Below are 15819 nucleotides of genomic sequence, written 5' to 3' on the forward strand. Positions count from 1 at the left end.
ACACTGTATGACCCATGAACCTAGCTTCTTGCTGGGCACTGTGTGTACAGTCAGGAGTCTCTACTGACAGCCCCAAGCTCTGTCACTGTTCCTCCCTCCCTGGGTAGAAGCCACATAGCTAGTCTGACAAGATGTGCCTTCAAATGGGGAGCCGTGGGCCATACGGAATCTACCATCTTCCTGGACTGGCTTCCAGGGGCTACTGGAAGCTGGACGCCGCAGAGTGAGTCAGCCGGCATGCCTCTCTCTGAACAAGAACCACCCTCGCTACAGCTCCACCTGACCAAAAGGAACAACGGGGAAACACAGAGCATATGCAAGAGGGGCGTACAGAGAAAGGGAGGACCTAGGAGAAGAGCCAGTTTAAAAATCAGGCTTCCTGACTTCCTGCTTCAAAGGGGGAGGCACAAAATTTTACGAAAGATGCTTTGTAAGTCAAGTGGCCCCTGGACGGGGCCGAAAGGGGCTGGACTTTGTTCATGGGGTAGAAGTTAAGCTCTCTAAGAAACACTACAAAGCCACATGAGTACAGTGCCATAAACTCCAGATCCAAAAGTTACCAATGCTTTAATCAAACACAGGTGTCCGCTGCAACCATGATCACAGAGATAACTGAAGCTTTTGTTTGGTTTAATGCTCTACCGTCCCGGGGTTCCCAGCTTAGAAGTCAGTTCTGGTTTGGCCTGTCCAGGCGGCCTTAGAGGAAGGGTTGCAGTGAGAGTTCTGGAAGCACAAGGTTCCCGGCCTACTGGAGTCTAAGGAGGACTGAATTTGCAGGCTCCAGGCCTCATCACCATTTCCACAACAAAGCTCTCAGAGATCTGGCCGTGGGCATCTTTTCCTGCTCTGACCACTCTGGCCTTCTTTCTGCCCCTCAGGGCCTCCACGCTTTAGTTCCCTCTGCCTGGAACAGCCTTCTCCAAGTGCTCTCTCGGCTCTCTCTCTCTCCTCCCTCAGGGAACAGCTAAAACGGCAGGTCTTCAGAGATCTTCCTCTTGATCTAAGGTACCTGCAGCACCCTCCTCCCTCACTGAGCTCTCCCCAGACCCTTCCCAAGCACTAGACTGTAGCGCGGTGCAGAAATGAGAGCACGGGCTTGAAGCCAGACCTTCTACGCCCAAATCCTTGCACTGTCACTTGGGCAGGTGGGTTAAACCTCCACGGATCCATTCCTGCACCTATCCTGCAAGGGGAACACCACCTCCCTCACAGGATTACACGAGTCAGTCTACGTAAAGCACTCAGAATGGCGTCTAGCACAGAGCAATATGCTAGCTATTATTATTATTCAATTCATAGCACATAACCCTATCTGAAATTACCTTGCCTTATTTACATGCTTGCTGTCTCCCCCACCAGCCTGTGAGCAGACCAAGAACATACAGAAATGAGATGGACAATGGTTTGCACTGGGTCATCTGATTTCCTTGGTGGCCACTGGCCAATCCCAAAGACCCTCGGCTGCCCACGCTCTGACACAACTGAACCCACTGCTGAACCCACAACTGAAGCCTGAGCTGCTACTCAGAGGTCTCATGTTTAAACTATGCTTGGAATGTTCGATAGGAACACGCATTTATTTTTAGGCAAGAAAGTTGTCTCTGAAGCTAACCCCGTGGCCCTGGCGCAGGCCGTATTTGGCAAGGATGGCTTTGTGGTTGTTTATTAAAGGGGCCCAGAACTTGCTGAAGTCCACAGTAGCTGTGAGGAGAACTCAATGCGCTGCACGTCTTCTGTTTTCATGGTCAAACCTTGTTCCCTTCGAATCTGGGTGTCTCTGTGCAGCAGGCAGAGCCGAGCACCACTCCCTGACCTTCCGCAGCTTTGGGCCATAATCCATTAACCAGTCATCCCTAAAAGGGTTCACAGCTCTCAATGGGCTGAATTCTCTCTTCCGTGTGTTGTCTCGGAGTCAGTGACTTAATGAAAGTTACTTAAGGAAAGGGAAAATTCGTTTCCCCAAATGGTCAAGGTCCTTCTCCAACTGGTCTAGGCATTTCCTCTTACCCCACCAGCAGACGCAGTGCTGGGTGACTACAGGCTGCCATCTCTGAAAAAGACATCTTGATACAGAGCTTTCTGCTCTACAGAAAGTCAAATCCTACCAGACTTGGCAGCATAGCTCAAATGATTAAAAAAAAAAAAAACTGCCTCACAATCCTGGTGATGTTTACCATCTGGATACCTTCCAGAGCTGGTTAGCAGACAGCCGGTAAGAAGGGTTGATTCATCAGAGTGCCCTTGAAGTACCCTGGCAAGCCGGCCACTTCCAGACATTTTGAATTTTGAAATTGAGTTTATTTCATAGGCCAGAACTGGAAGATCATACAAGCCTATAAAATTAAAAAAAAAAAAAACCTGACTCTTCCAAACACAATCCATGCCGGCAACAGCCAAAGAGGCACTTTGTGAAAGCATTTAATATTTTCATCAGACACAGAGTTTAATGTAAAGATACTCATTTCCTTCAAAGAAAGAGCAGGGAGTGATAGGGAGAAAAAGGTTTATTTACTGTCAGAGTTGGGGGAGGAAGGATGTGGATTAAAAAAAAAAAAAAATGTTATCATGGAATGAACTGTGCGCCTGGGAATTGCTGGAAACTTCAGAGTTCTTTTTAATTTGTCAGTGTTTGTGAAAGCAGGCAAAAGTTGCAGGCACATTTTGCCCTGCTATTAAGAAGTCACATAGCTGAGATTCCAACTCCAAATGCCCAGAGAAAAAGCACACGTCCCAGCCACAAAGCCAACAGCGGCTTTCACGGAGCACTCTCCTTTTTCTTCTGCCTCTCTCATGTGCAAATACACACCCTTCGTTGATAAAATGGACTGGCCCAACTCCTGCGCCAGGGAATAGAGGCCCCTTGTCCCCTACCCAGCATGGCCACCATGCGCGGGGATATTTTCCTGCGAGACCTGTTGGCAGCATCGTATTTCTGCCCAGGAGCCCAACATTCCACCACTAGTGCTGCCTCTGGTACGGAGGCACTCCCCAAGACAGTGAGCAAGCAACTAGTTTCCATGGTGATATCAACTAAATTCCTTTGACTCACTCCCAGATTTAGACTGATCATGGAGCACTAATGTGTTGACAATTACATACATGCATACCCCGAGGCCTTTGACACTGAGTGAGATTGGCCTGGTGTCTGGTAAAGGAAGGCCTGTCATTTCAATAACGCACGCCGAAGACCCACAACGCTCCCAGAGTGACACACCCTCAAGCAACCGCCCTGCGTGGCTGGTTGTTGAATCACTCGCAAGCTTCCTCCCATGATGTTTCTCCTAACCTCAAACCGGCCTTGCCACCATCGAAATGAAGCTCGGAGTTAAAAAAAAAGAGAAACGCATCTATTTTACTTCCTGCCGTGCCCCCGTCCTGGATGGCTGCTAATTAAGACATTCAGAGCTAGACTCCAAGTCAAGGCTGCTCAGGAGGTACGACATGGAAACGCTTTACCCTGGGCTTTTTGGAGATTAACAAACTGCATGTGTTGCCTTCCCCTGTGGAGACTGAGGAGTAAGGCCCACCGCCTGCCTCCCATCACCTGGGCTGTGGCTTCCACCCCCTCTCAGGGAGGAGAAGATGAAAAGAAAAACCCACTAGAAAGCCAGCGACAGACATCACTCAGCCCCACACCTTTGGGGGGGAAACTTTAAAAAGCATAAAACAAACCACAATGTCTTCTTTATTCCTGCCCGAAGCTGAAGACACAAATGCTATTGTACTGCTGGTGTTCTGGCGTCCCATTCAATCATTTCAACACTGTCAACGATATTTCCCAAGATGACTTCATTGTGTTCTGCGGAGTAGTAACTGCCACTTCCAACGACTTCTGCCCCGTGCGGATGGTTCCACCGGAAGACAAAGAATCTGTTCTGCTCTGATATTTAGAAGATAAACATTTAAATAAGCCATTCTTAACTCGACAGGAGGGCACTGCTTTCCTTTCAGAATTTAGGATTCAGATACCCAGATGGGGTAGCGGAGTGCTTTATTAATGGGAGCAGGCAAACTTGAAGTGTATATGTGTAAGCAAGTTAGTCTTAAAAAGAAAAAGCTGTGTGAGGAGCAAGCGATAAGCCCACAACTCTTCTATTTACCACATGGCCCTAGTTTCTTAAAAACCCTAACACTTGAAAGCAAAGCTAAATCCAGGGTCAGGCAATCATGAGTGACATGTTCAAGTCTAGTGTGGAGGGATGTTGGGCACGCAGGATGGGCTGTGTGTACCCGGGTAAGTCACTCTGCCCTGCCACTCATGGAATGCTTCCTGGGTCAAAGGAGATCAAGTTTCTTCCAAGGGTGGCATGCCCACTTGGGAGACTGTCAGGGTTATCCACATCCTCCATTAAAGCTTGAACCACAGTGAGAAGCTTATTCTTTGAGTATCTTGTAAGCCTTCTGATGACTTCAAAGAGAAAGTCTCTGCTTGGTCCGGTGGGTCTTCAGCACCTCCCCAATCTCTCTTTTCAACAAAGGGAGCAGGCCTCAGGCCGAGCCTTCAGCAGGAACAGTACCTGGCAAGAACTTCACATTGTTGTTTCCAGTGTGTTTATGTTTGCAGTTTCCTTCTATTAAGGGCCAGGGAAGCTGGGTTTTCCATTTAGCACACTCGTTAAATTTTCCTTTTAAAATCTAAGTTAAAAAAAGGCAAACTGGGGGCCAGCCCGGTGGCATAGCGGTTAAGTTCGCACACCCTGCTTCGGCGGCCTGGGGTTAGCTGGTTCGGATCTTGGGTGCGGACCTACGCAGCGCTCATCAAGCCATGCTGAGGCAGCATCCCACATAGAGCAACTAGGAGGATGTACAGCTAGGACATACAACTATCTACTGAGGCTTTGGGGAGAAAAAAGGGAAAAAAAGGAGGAAGATCAGCAACAGACGTTAGCTCGGGGCCAACCTTCCTCCAAAAAAAAAGGCAAATTGACTTAAAGAAGATTATTAAGTAGACAGAAGTAAAAGTGGGTATGGAAAAACCACACACGACTGAAGTTCAGGATGTACAGGGACAGAGCGAGTGCAGGGAGACTGCTCTGGCTGGGGACTACTGCCCCTTCTGGAAACACAGGATGGTCCCTCACTCTTAGGGGGATGGGGCTCATCTCAGGAAGGCAGGAGCCAGCACAGAAATAGGTGGCAAACAGCAAATCCCAAATAAGGTCAATCCAGTCACCTTTAGCTAACACTTCAATAAATTACATCTAAGAGAAAGGCCACTGGCCTCTTCCAGAGTAACTGCTGCTCAGACTAAAGAGGAGGCAACCAAGTTACACCAACCAGCTTTTAAAGGCTTTCCACGGACATTCCAAGTTAATGCATCTGTTGTTTATGAGGGAAAGGGGAGGGGGAGGACGCGCAAGAACAACACAACCAAAAAAGGCACCACACCGAGACAACGTCGCAGGGATTTTTATAATCCCAGGGAGGCGGCTACATAGATACAACTTCCCAAGCCCTGCTGTAAGGACACTCTTGCCAGTTAAATGTATGCAAAGATTTCACTTTCTGGAAGAGGCAGGATCCTTCTCCCAGCCAGTTGGTTAATTTTTCTCCCCCAATAAGATCACTCTTTAAACAGAGGCTGGAAATTAAAATGGTTCTGTTTCTCTGGATTCACTGAACCTTACACAACTTGATACCTGGGATACTGACTAAAATGTAACTCATAAACCTTCTATGCCACTTTCAGATACTTTATAACAAATTCTGGCACCTAGACTGCCAACACTGTAAAACTAAGTTTCCTTATAACCTCCACTTTGATGTTTCAAAAACTAAGTTTCCTTATGACGGCCCTTTGATGTTTCAAAGTTGAAACTCATCCTAAGGGAGACTAATCTTGAGCTCTCAAACTATCCGTGATATAAACACTTCTTTCAAGCCTCCGTGGATGACAGGATTGTATCTGCTCTAGTAGATACTTCCGCCTACCTTTTAGTAGGTCAGTGTTTCAGTTACCACCGCCATTGAATTACCAACTTGCTCTCAACTTGCCTCCGATTTCCATGAAAAAAGAAAAGGCGGGGAGGAGGACTTAAACCAAGGTAACAAGAGTGCTTTTGTTATTCTGTAAAATAAATACATACACAAAGGCCCCGGGAGGAAACTGAGGGAAGGGAGCTGAATGGGACTGACGAGAACGTGGACATCACTAAGTGAAGGAAACAAGAATAAAGCTGGGGGAAGCACTGATCTAGAATATACTAAATGCCAGGGAAGAGCTAAACATGTTGATATTTTAGCTATTCAGAAAACTCGACCCAGTATGCGATACTAAAGTAAACAAGTGTGTGCTAATTATTCTTGTCCTTCCCCTCTCCCCACCCCCCACCCCCAAATAAAAGCAGCAAGGGAATCGTTTTTTTAAAGAACAAAGCTAAGATCTGGTCAAAGGCTTGTACAATTCCCAGCACATTATAAATTAATATAGCAAAAGCCTAAAGCGTTCACCTCAGTAGTCTCAGAAATGCCGTGAGCCTTCCCAAATCAATTCCTTTTTGGCTCCATTCTCTTCGCTGTCATCTGCTGGTTGGCCCTGCCAGATCACTTGTACTAGACACTCAGTTAACTCTGAAAAGGGCACAGTCTGGCCAGAGTCGGCCAGGACTGGAGTCTATGTTTAAATGGCAGAACTCCCCACCCCAGGGGCTTAAGACTGCAAGCCAGACTCGTCCCCGCTCCCCTGACATCCGACGAAGAGGACATTTTTCGAGCGCAAGCCTGCACATTAACTGACCCCCCACCACCACCACTGCATCCTGGAGTTCCACAGTACCAGCCACACCTGGATATTACAACACCGCCCTCAACTCCTGGGCTGTTTCCCTCTAACACTTCCACTAAACTTTCCCACAAGGCGGTCCACTCCAGGCCAGGCAATGGGCTGCCATTAAACGAAACCATTCAGCGCCAGTTCCAACTGGAGAGTGAGTCAGCTCCCTGCTGCCCAAGTGGCCTCCTTCTTGGCCTTGGAAGCCGGAACCAGGCAGGGTGATTCAAAAGGCAGAGGGCAATCCCGCACCCACGCCCTGGACCGTTTAGGATTAGGGAAGGCAGCAGGTGCCACTCCAAGGCACCAACAGGATTTCACCTCTCAACCAATGAGTGTGTGTTGTTCCAAGGGGCGCTGTACTCCCAGGCCATTGTCCCACAGCTCCTCTCTTCTGCTCTCATCAGAAAAGCCATGTTCTCACACACATGGGCGCGGGGCGGGCGTAGAGTGCTAGCAGTTGAGTAGCTTCCCCTACCCCCCCCCTCCCAAGAGGGCAGACAACGTATACCCACCCCCCTCACATATTTACAATCTTATTTCTAGATGACAATTGAGTTTGGGGTTTTTTTTTTTTGTTTTGGGGGGGCGGTTTTTTGTAAGTACGTTATTTAGTTTTGAAAACTGCTAAGGACCTGTTAGTCTTAGCCAGATCCTAAGAAGCAAGCAATTAGAGTAATGGAACAAAATATCAGACGGCTACTTTGGGGCCTCCATTATCAGCCTACAAAAAAATCTACTTGGAGAAAAACAAAACACCATCAGAACTTTCAAATAATTAACTCACACCCAATACAGCCCGAGCCAGGGGTCGGGGTCCAAACGCTGAGGCCCTGCAGGCATTGATGTTTCAATGAACACGGATGCTTAGCAAAGGAGGCATTTCCTCCTGCTGTGATTAGAAGTTTGGGAGCAGCTGTCAATAGACCTCACCCATCCAGGGGAGCAGGGGATGGCAGGGCTACCCAGGCCCCTTTCAGAAATTAGGAGAGGGAACTGTGGCCCTGAATTATAACTCCTCAAGAAGTTGCTCAGAAAACCAGACCAGTCCTTCCCCCATCCCCCAGGAGAACACATAGGGCCTTCCCACGTCAGAACTGTTGCATAACCTACTTATCAGGTAATGCCTAGGTTACAGGGGTCCTTAGAAGTCAGAGCAAAGGGCTTCAGGTGGACATGAAAACCACCAGGAGCCACACGCCCCCTCAGACTTGCGCCAACCCTTGCTTAGTTCCTAGAATTCAATTCCACTTGCTTTAAGAGCCTACAGCTGTCCTGGACACAGATGTTTAGAGTATGCGAGTATGCACAGCACCCTCACAGCACTGCCACTCTTCCTCTGCCCAGTGGCTCAGCCTTGCAGAGGCAAAAAGGGCAGTCTGTTGACCACTCGAGTGACACTGCAACGTAGAAAAATCCAGCCAGCCTCTTTGCGGGGAGGGAGGTTCCTCTTGGAAGGGAGAGAACAGTATAAACTTGTGTACATATTCCATTGCATTACTCCTTCCCCCATTTCATAAAGGATTTCTATCCCAGAATAGGAAAGTGTACAGCAGTGAAGTCATATTTTTCCCCAAAGAACAGTGAGGTGTACATATTTGCTGCAGCAGGTATAAAGCAGGACATAGTAGAATCTGGCCCTTAGTGAGAATCTAAAGCAGCTGGTATCAGAGGACGCTGTGAACCAGCCTTTCCCTCAACCTTGCCTGGTCCTTGAGGAAGGGAGGAGGGAGAACGACACATGGCAGCAAGGCCTTGGGGTTCCGGTGAGTCCTGGTTCCCGCCCAGGACCTGAATGGCGCCCCAGCCTCACCCTCTGTGCAAGGGAGACTAGAACCACGAAGGAGCACACACCCTAACTCCCAGGAGGCAGTGGAACTGAGCTAGCAAAGGGAGTCACTTGGGGAACAGAAGACAGGAAGGGAGGAAAAAGGAAGGGCTCCCACTCCCAGCACCTAAGAAAAAAAGGCCAGGGGCTCATTTCCCCAAGCAACAGACATTCTCGAAAACAATCGTGGCCCCCTGCTCCCCTCCCAAATTCCCAAGTCTCTTGGCAACTCTTAACCTTTTCCACCCCGGCACTGCCTCAGGCAATAAGTTATTGTTGGGACTGCCGATTAGGTCTCCCTTTCCCCTCCACAAGCATTTTTCTGTCAGATTATCTCAACCTGCCCACCCTGCGGTAGGTGGGGCAACGGATAAGGACACCACCACCAACCCCCTTCCTCCAACTCTTGATGAGGAAATTCAAACCGAGGTTGGTCATTTACCCAAGGTTATGCCAGGCCCCACCCCAGGCTGCCCTGGAACAGCTGCTCCTCTCACTCTTTCCCCTCCAGCCTGGCTGCCTGCACCGAGCCCCAGAGCACCCACGCACACCCTCTGGAGGCTTCCATTCCAGTCACGCTCCACTCTTTCCTCAGCTCACCGCTCCAACCCCTGGAATGCCCCCATGTTGCTGAAACAGCTCCACCAAACCCACCCTCAAAGTCCCAACGCCATACACATCCATCTTCGTAGAACCACAGAAGGGACCCCTCGACCCTCCTCGTTTTCCAGATGACAGGACTGCACTGAGAGATCAAGGGTCTTGCCCAAGGCCCTGGAGCTGATTAGTAACAAATCTGGGAAGAAAATTCAGATCTCCGGAACACAATAAATGCCTCTAACTTCAAGTACCTCCCACCTTCTTCACATACACTTTTAAACAACCCCCTGCCAGCACACACACCCACTCAACACCTTCCTCGAGCTCTGCCTGCACACACTCAAACCCTCTCTTATATGATCTCCCCCTCAACAACCTTGGATTATCCTCCCTCCCCCGACACAAACCACCCCGGGGCCTCTCACTCCTTTTAATCTCCCTTTCATTACTGTGGGTCCCCCTAAATCGCTTCCACACCCTAAAATGCCACCTGAAAACAGACCCTGCTTTAGGATCCCTTCACCCCCTCCCCCTGAAAAGACACATCTCTTCCTGGACATTCTCACCTCTTTCTCCCCAAACTCCTATTCTCCCTTCATGGCACGCACACAATCTCCAGTCCTGGGAGAAGCCCTCTCCTCCAAAATTCCCTTCTCAGTCTCCATCGCTGAGTCCCTTTCTAATGGGACTTTCCTTTTTCCTAACTAACCTCCCTCCCATGATCCGCCATTCCGCTCACCTTCTCTCCCACCATCCTCACCTTTTCCAGAATACCTTTTCTCAGGCACCTCCAACGCTTTGCTGAGCTGTTCAGCCTTCCATCAATTCTTCAGAAACCCCTCTTCGAATCACTCCAAATACTCTATGCCCCTTCAGCCTCTCCATCCCTCATCAATTTCTCTTACTCTTCCTATCTCCCATCCTCTCCTCTTCCTTTTAGAACAGGGACCCCAAATAAGTCTCACCCCTTCAAAAACTTCTTATTCATAGGTCCCTAACTTCTCCCATCAGACCCCTAGTCCCAGCCCTCCTTTGTGCCCCTACCCATCCCTACACCCCAGGTCTTCTCACACCCACTTCTTTCCTTAGCCTCTGTTCTCCTTTCCTCTCCCCAGTCCTCCCACTACCCTTCAGACTCCACAATCCTTCCTTAGTACCCCTCCTCCATCTTCAGACTTCCAGGGGCTCCATCCTCTTTAGAACTCCCCCAACCTGGGACTCCCACAATTCCAATCCTCTTCAGACTTTCCTGCACCCCAAATAGCCCCCTCCACCCTCGAGCTCCTCTTCAGCCTCCCACGAACCCTAATTCTATCCTGACCCACAATTCCAGACTCCTCTGTTTCTCTCTCGTCCTCCGACCCTTCAATCCCGCCGCAGACCCCAATTCCATTTTAGATCCCCCAATCATCTCGGTTCCCCCAATTCCCCGCCCAGACCCCCCAATGCCTTCACCCGGCTCCCCGATTCCTTTTTGGAGAGCTCCATATGCCCTCTTCGGCCGCCAATGGTTTTTTCAGACTCCCAATTCCTTGTTCGAGTTCTGCGACTCCTTTTCAGGACTCCAAACCCCCTCCCAGCCCCGCCGCTTCCTTCTCAGGACCCCCGATTCCCATCACAGCCCCGCCAGTTCCCTCTCAGGACCTCCGAGCCCCTTCCAGGCCCCCAGCCTCCCTCGGAAGCCCCCCTCCAGCCCGTCCGGCCCGCGGGCCGCGCACCTTGCGCTGCTGCTTCTCCCAGGCCGGGTCCAGCAGCAGGTCCCGGTCCCAGTCGTCCTCCTGGGCCATGTAGTCGCCCATGCTACCCCCGCCGCCGGCGCCATTGCCCCCGCTGCTGGGGCCGTACTGGTACGACTGGTTCGCCGCGTGGTAGTCCACCATTCCGCCGCCTCTCGCTCGCCCACCAGCCCGTCCGCTCCCGCCTCAGCTCCCGCCCCTCTGCCCGAGCTGCCGCCGCCGCCGCCGTCGCCGCCGCTTCAGCTGCTTCAGCCCGCCCTCCTCTCGCGCCTGCGCACTTCCCGCCGCGCCTGCGCACCGCGCCGCCGCCGCCGCCCTCCCGCGCGCGCGCGCGCGCCTCCCCACCAGAAAGGCCCTGAGAAGGCCTCGGGGAGCTCGGCGCCTGCGCAGAGGCCACGTCCCCCGCCGCCCCCTCGGCTCGTGCACGAGCAGCGCCCCCTCGCCGCGGGAGCGCGCGCGTGTGTCCTCCGCGTGTGGGCGGGGCCAGAGTTATGAATGATTCATGAGGCAGGTCTCCCCATCAGGCCTTAACCTGCTCGGGCGTGGAATGTATCCCCATTCAGCCACACAAATTCAACAAATATTTATTAAACGCCTGCTGTATGCCAGACCACGTTTTACGCCTTGGCACCAAACAAAATCGACAGAAATCCCTGCCCCGATGGAACTACCTTCTAGCGAAGAGAGAGAAAATTTTAAGAAGTCTATAATATATTCCAAGGTGATAAGTGTTATGGAGAAAAACCAAGCATGAGCTGGAATGTAAATGAAGCAGTCAGGGTAGGCTTCTCGGAGAAGGACATTTGAACAAAGACCTGAGGGATTCACGAAATGGCCATGGGCGTTGGGTAGATTGGAACAGATACTGGCTGACCGGGAAAGTAGAGGAGTTTTTGGACTTGTCTATTTTCATTCACTCAACAAACATTTATTGAGCACCTACTGAGTGCCAGGCACTGTTCTTGGGCGCTGGTGATATAGTGCTGAGTATGATAAGCATGATTAGTTCTCAAGTGGCTAGCACTGCAGGGGTGGGGGAGGAGGGGGGCAACAATAAATAACAAATACAGATAAATGACACTGCCACATTAATAGTGGTCTCAAATTTAAATATTCAAAGCTGAGCTCCTGATCTTCCTCCCAAACCTGGTCACCCCACAGTCATCCGCATCTCAGTTAATGGTGCCTCCATCTTTCCAGCTGCGCAGGCAGCAAAACCTTGCAGTCACCCGTGACTCCTCTTCACACCCCACATCCAGTTCTTCAGGAAATTCTGTCAGTTCTATCTTCAAAGTATACACAGAATAATCCACCCACTTCCTCCTGCCCCCACAGCCCCACCCTGGTCCTGCCCACCCAGCCTTGTCTTCGCTGGGACCACTGAGCAGCCTCCTCTCGTCTCCCTGCTCCCCCTACAGTCCCCTACTCTGATTCCCACGAGAAGCCAGAGGGAGCCTGTGAACACCTGGTCAGATCGACTCACTGCCTCCTCTGCTCAGAATGCTCCCATGGCGCCACACTCAGGGTACCAGTCAAAGTCAAGGAAAAGGGGAAAGGCTGCAGGAGTCTTCCCTGCCCTGGGGCTTCAGCCAGACCCACACGGCCTTCCAAGTCCTGGTCGTCCTGGTCTCCGTTTCCTCTCCCAGCTCACCTCCCACTCCCCCGCTCACTCTCTGAGCTCCCCACTTGCTGCTCACCTCACCTCCTTGCTGTTCCTCTAACACACCAGGTGTGCTCCAGCCTCAGGGCCTTTGTACCTGGTCTTGTTACCACTGCCTGGAACACTTTCCCCAGATACCGGAACCCCAGGGCCCACAGCTTCCTCTCCCGCAGGTCTGCAGAATACCACCTCCTCGGTGAGACCTTCCCTGACCACTTTGTTTTAAAAAGCATCCCACATCTTCCCTGCTTTCTTTTTCAGAGAGTACTGATCAGCATTTAACATACTACAGGACTGGTTTATTTTATTGTGTTTATCATCTCCTTCCCAAGAATGTCAGTCCATGAGGGTGGGCATCTTTGGTCACTACTGTGTCCCTAGTCTCTGAAGCAGTGTCTGGCACGAGAGCAGCTTAGGTGAATCCTAGGGGAATGAATGAACAGACTTACAACCATGGTGAGGAATTTAAATTTTTCTTATATTGAGATGTAATTGATATGTAATGAACTTTATTCTAAATGCAATGGGAAGTTAAGGGAGGATTTTAAGTAGGGCTGGGATCTGATTCAGCGGTTCACACGGTCCCTCTGGCCACACAAAGGGAACACAAAGGGTTTATTTTATTGTGTTAATCGTCTCCCTCCCAAGAATGTCAGTCCATGAGGGTGGGCATCTTCAGTCACTACTGTGTCCCTAGTCTCTGAAGCAGTGTCTGGCACGAGAGCAGCTGAGGTGAATCCTAGGGTAATGAAGGAACAGACTTACAACCATGGTGAGGAATTTAAATTTTTCTTATATTGAGATGTAATTGATATGTAATGAACTTTATTCTAAAAGCAATGGGAAGTTAAGGGAGGATTTTAAGCAGGGCTGGGATCTGATTCAGCAGTTCACACGGTCCCTCTGGCCACACAAAGGGAACAGACTGTAGAAGGTGGAGTGGGCACGAGGAGGCTGCTACAATGATCCGCATGACGGTGGACAGAACCAGGGGCCAGGAGGAAGAGAGAGCTGTGGAGGAGGGGCAGTGGGAGGATTTGGGGACATGGAGCTGATCAGTTACTGTCATGAATTTGATGAGGGGTGGGGATGAGGGAAGAATCAAAACTCAAGATGGCTCCTGGGCTTGGGACCTGAGAAACAGAGGAGTATAAAGAAGTTTAGCGAACTCAGAAAAGGACTTGAGGGTGTGGTTTTCAGGGAAAGTAAGACGGTAAGGGTTTGGGTTAGATTCGAGCGGGAACTGGCAGACAGTATAAAAGGCAGGGACTGTGTCACAGTCAACTTCTGGGCATGAGGACTGGAAGACAGCTCCACCAGGTATGGGAGCTGCAAGGCTCTCCCCACCTCTCTCAAAGGCACCGGAAGGGACCCAACAGCAAGCAAAGGAGGGGGGTAAGGCCTGGGCAGCAGCCCACTTTCCCAGAGGATGCCGGGACCTAATCAAAGACCCAGGAGTGTTGGCTGCTTCCAAAGCTGGGCTGGGCTGAGCTGGGGCAGGCAGCCTCTTCCTGCGGGACCTGGAGAACAAGCCCAGGACTCTCATGCTGGGCCTGGTCAGCAGGGAAGAGCCTCTCGGGCAATGGGCCATCTGCCCCTGCCTGCCTGCTCCGGGTGGACACTGAGAAACCTCCCAGACCAAGGGCTCGGAGATGGAAGTGGCTGGCCCTAGCCAATGAGGTTTAAATTAAAGGCTGCCTTTAATTGCCAGCTTCGAGGCCACTTCCTGGCAGCCATCCACGGTCAGTGCAGTAATAATAGCCGCTGTCTATTGAAGGTCAAGGGGCAGCAGGGAGGGGCTCAGAGGGGGCAGGAAGAGACCAGAAGGGGCTCTGAGGGAAGGGCTATGGCCAATGGGCCATAGCTTTAGGTCCACCATGTCTGCACCACCACTTCTTGAAGTTCTCAAGACTTGAGTCAGAACTTAAGTGCTGTACTCAGGCCAAAGGAGAGAGGGCTGTCCTCAAAGGGTGGGACACGAACAGATACTGGGATGTCTAGAGGTGGCTATGGAAGCAGCTGGAACAGCAGCCCTGAGCTGAGGGTGCAGACAGGTGCTAAGTTCATGTTCTCTTACATGTGCCATGCTGTTCTTCTCTCTTCGAGAGCCTTAACTCACAGCAACTACTACAGTGGGTTCTCTCCCCAGCTGTAAAACAGCCACAGGGAGGTTAACTAATTGCCCAAAGCCACTAGGCTGGGGTTCAAACTGAGCAGTCTTCCTCTTAGCTGCTCCAAGGATGATCCTCCTGGAGCAAAAGCAGATCAGGAAGCAGGACACTATGTGGCTTCCAAGAGATAAAGGTCATTTCCTCTTCCCCTGCAGAGCGGCCATGGCCAGTTGCGCAGGTTGTAGCCTACACAAGGGCACCTGCCAAGTGGGTGAGGGGTAGTTGTGCCCACCCAGAGGGGGTGCCTTTTGCTAATTCACACAACCAAATGGGTGGGCAGCAGCCCCCCAGTCTGTTCCCCTTCTACCCCCTGACAGCTGGCTCCTGAGTCCTGAGCTGCAGAAGCAGCCTTTGTCCCCAGGGTTTGGGCACGCCCTAGTTCCTGGCTGCCGCTCAGGTCCGGAGCCCAGGGCAAAGGGTGTCCTGCCCTGCCCTGGCTCCCCAAGCCAGTGCCCTCGGACGAAGAACGGGTGTGTGTGCAGTGGAGCGGGGAGGGCTGGGAAGGCTGGCAGCTCAGGCACGGCCAGCACCCTCCACAAAGTCCACATACCCTGGATCCGAGAGCGAGCCACTCCCTCAGGGCAGCCACCCGTCTACACTAAGGGCTGCGCACCTATCATGCCATTTGACTTCCTCCATTTTCCCCAAAAGGCAGTCACCGCTGTCCCCACTCCCTTTTCCTGCAGACACCAGGCTCAGAGGGGAAGACACCTGCCCGAGGTCACTCTGCCAGAAGGTCTGGAATGCCTCGTGTAAAACGGGGAATAACCAACCCAGCTAAGATCAGGTGACATGAACCAGGCCTCCTGGCTGGTGGAGGATGAGACTCAGGGATGGAGAGGCACGGCGGGGTTGAAAATCCCGATTTTCCTGTGAAGTCTCTGCAAACAGAAGAGCGCTGGGGACTAGTCTACAACCTTGGGGACGAAGTCTTTCTGAGTCTGAAATGAACAGCTCTCCTTTCCTAAGCGCCAAGAACAGGCCAGGCCCTGGTCTGAGACCTTCACAGTCAAGAGCTCACGGGATCCTCATGATTCTGACAAGGGTGCACCCTT

The 15819-nt window shown here is 51.3% G+C and overlaps 1 protein-coding gene across 2 annotated transcripts in view; it reads right to left on the reverse strand.

The window, feature by feature from the left end:
- ACTN4 (actinin alpha 4) overlaps nucleotides 1–11132 on the reverse strand; it is a 73413-nt gene extending 62281 nt beyond the window's left edge. For both annotated transcript variants that reach the window (XM_087421796.1, XM_004441491.3), the window contains exon 1: nucleotides 10916–11132. In XM_087421796.1, the coding sequence (XP_087277922.1) occupies nucleotides 10916–11077 (162 nt within the window). In that variant the 5' untranslated portion in view covers nucleotides 11078–11132. The remainder of the gene's footprint in view (nucleotides 1–10915) is intronic.
- Between the last annotated feature and the right edge of the window lie 4687 nt (nucleotides 11133–15819).

Source organism: Ceratotherium simum, chromosome 33, assembly GCF_057802395.1.
Source record: "Ceratotherium simum simum isolate JZ-2026a chromosome 33, ASM5780239v1, whole genome shotgun sequence".
NCBI classification, from domain to species: Eukaryota; Metazoa; Chordata; class Mammalia; order Perissodactyla; family Rhinocerotidae; genus Ceratotherium; species Ceratotherium simum.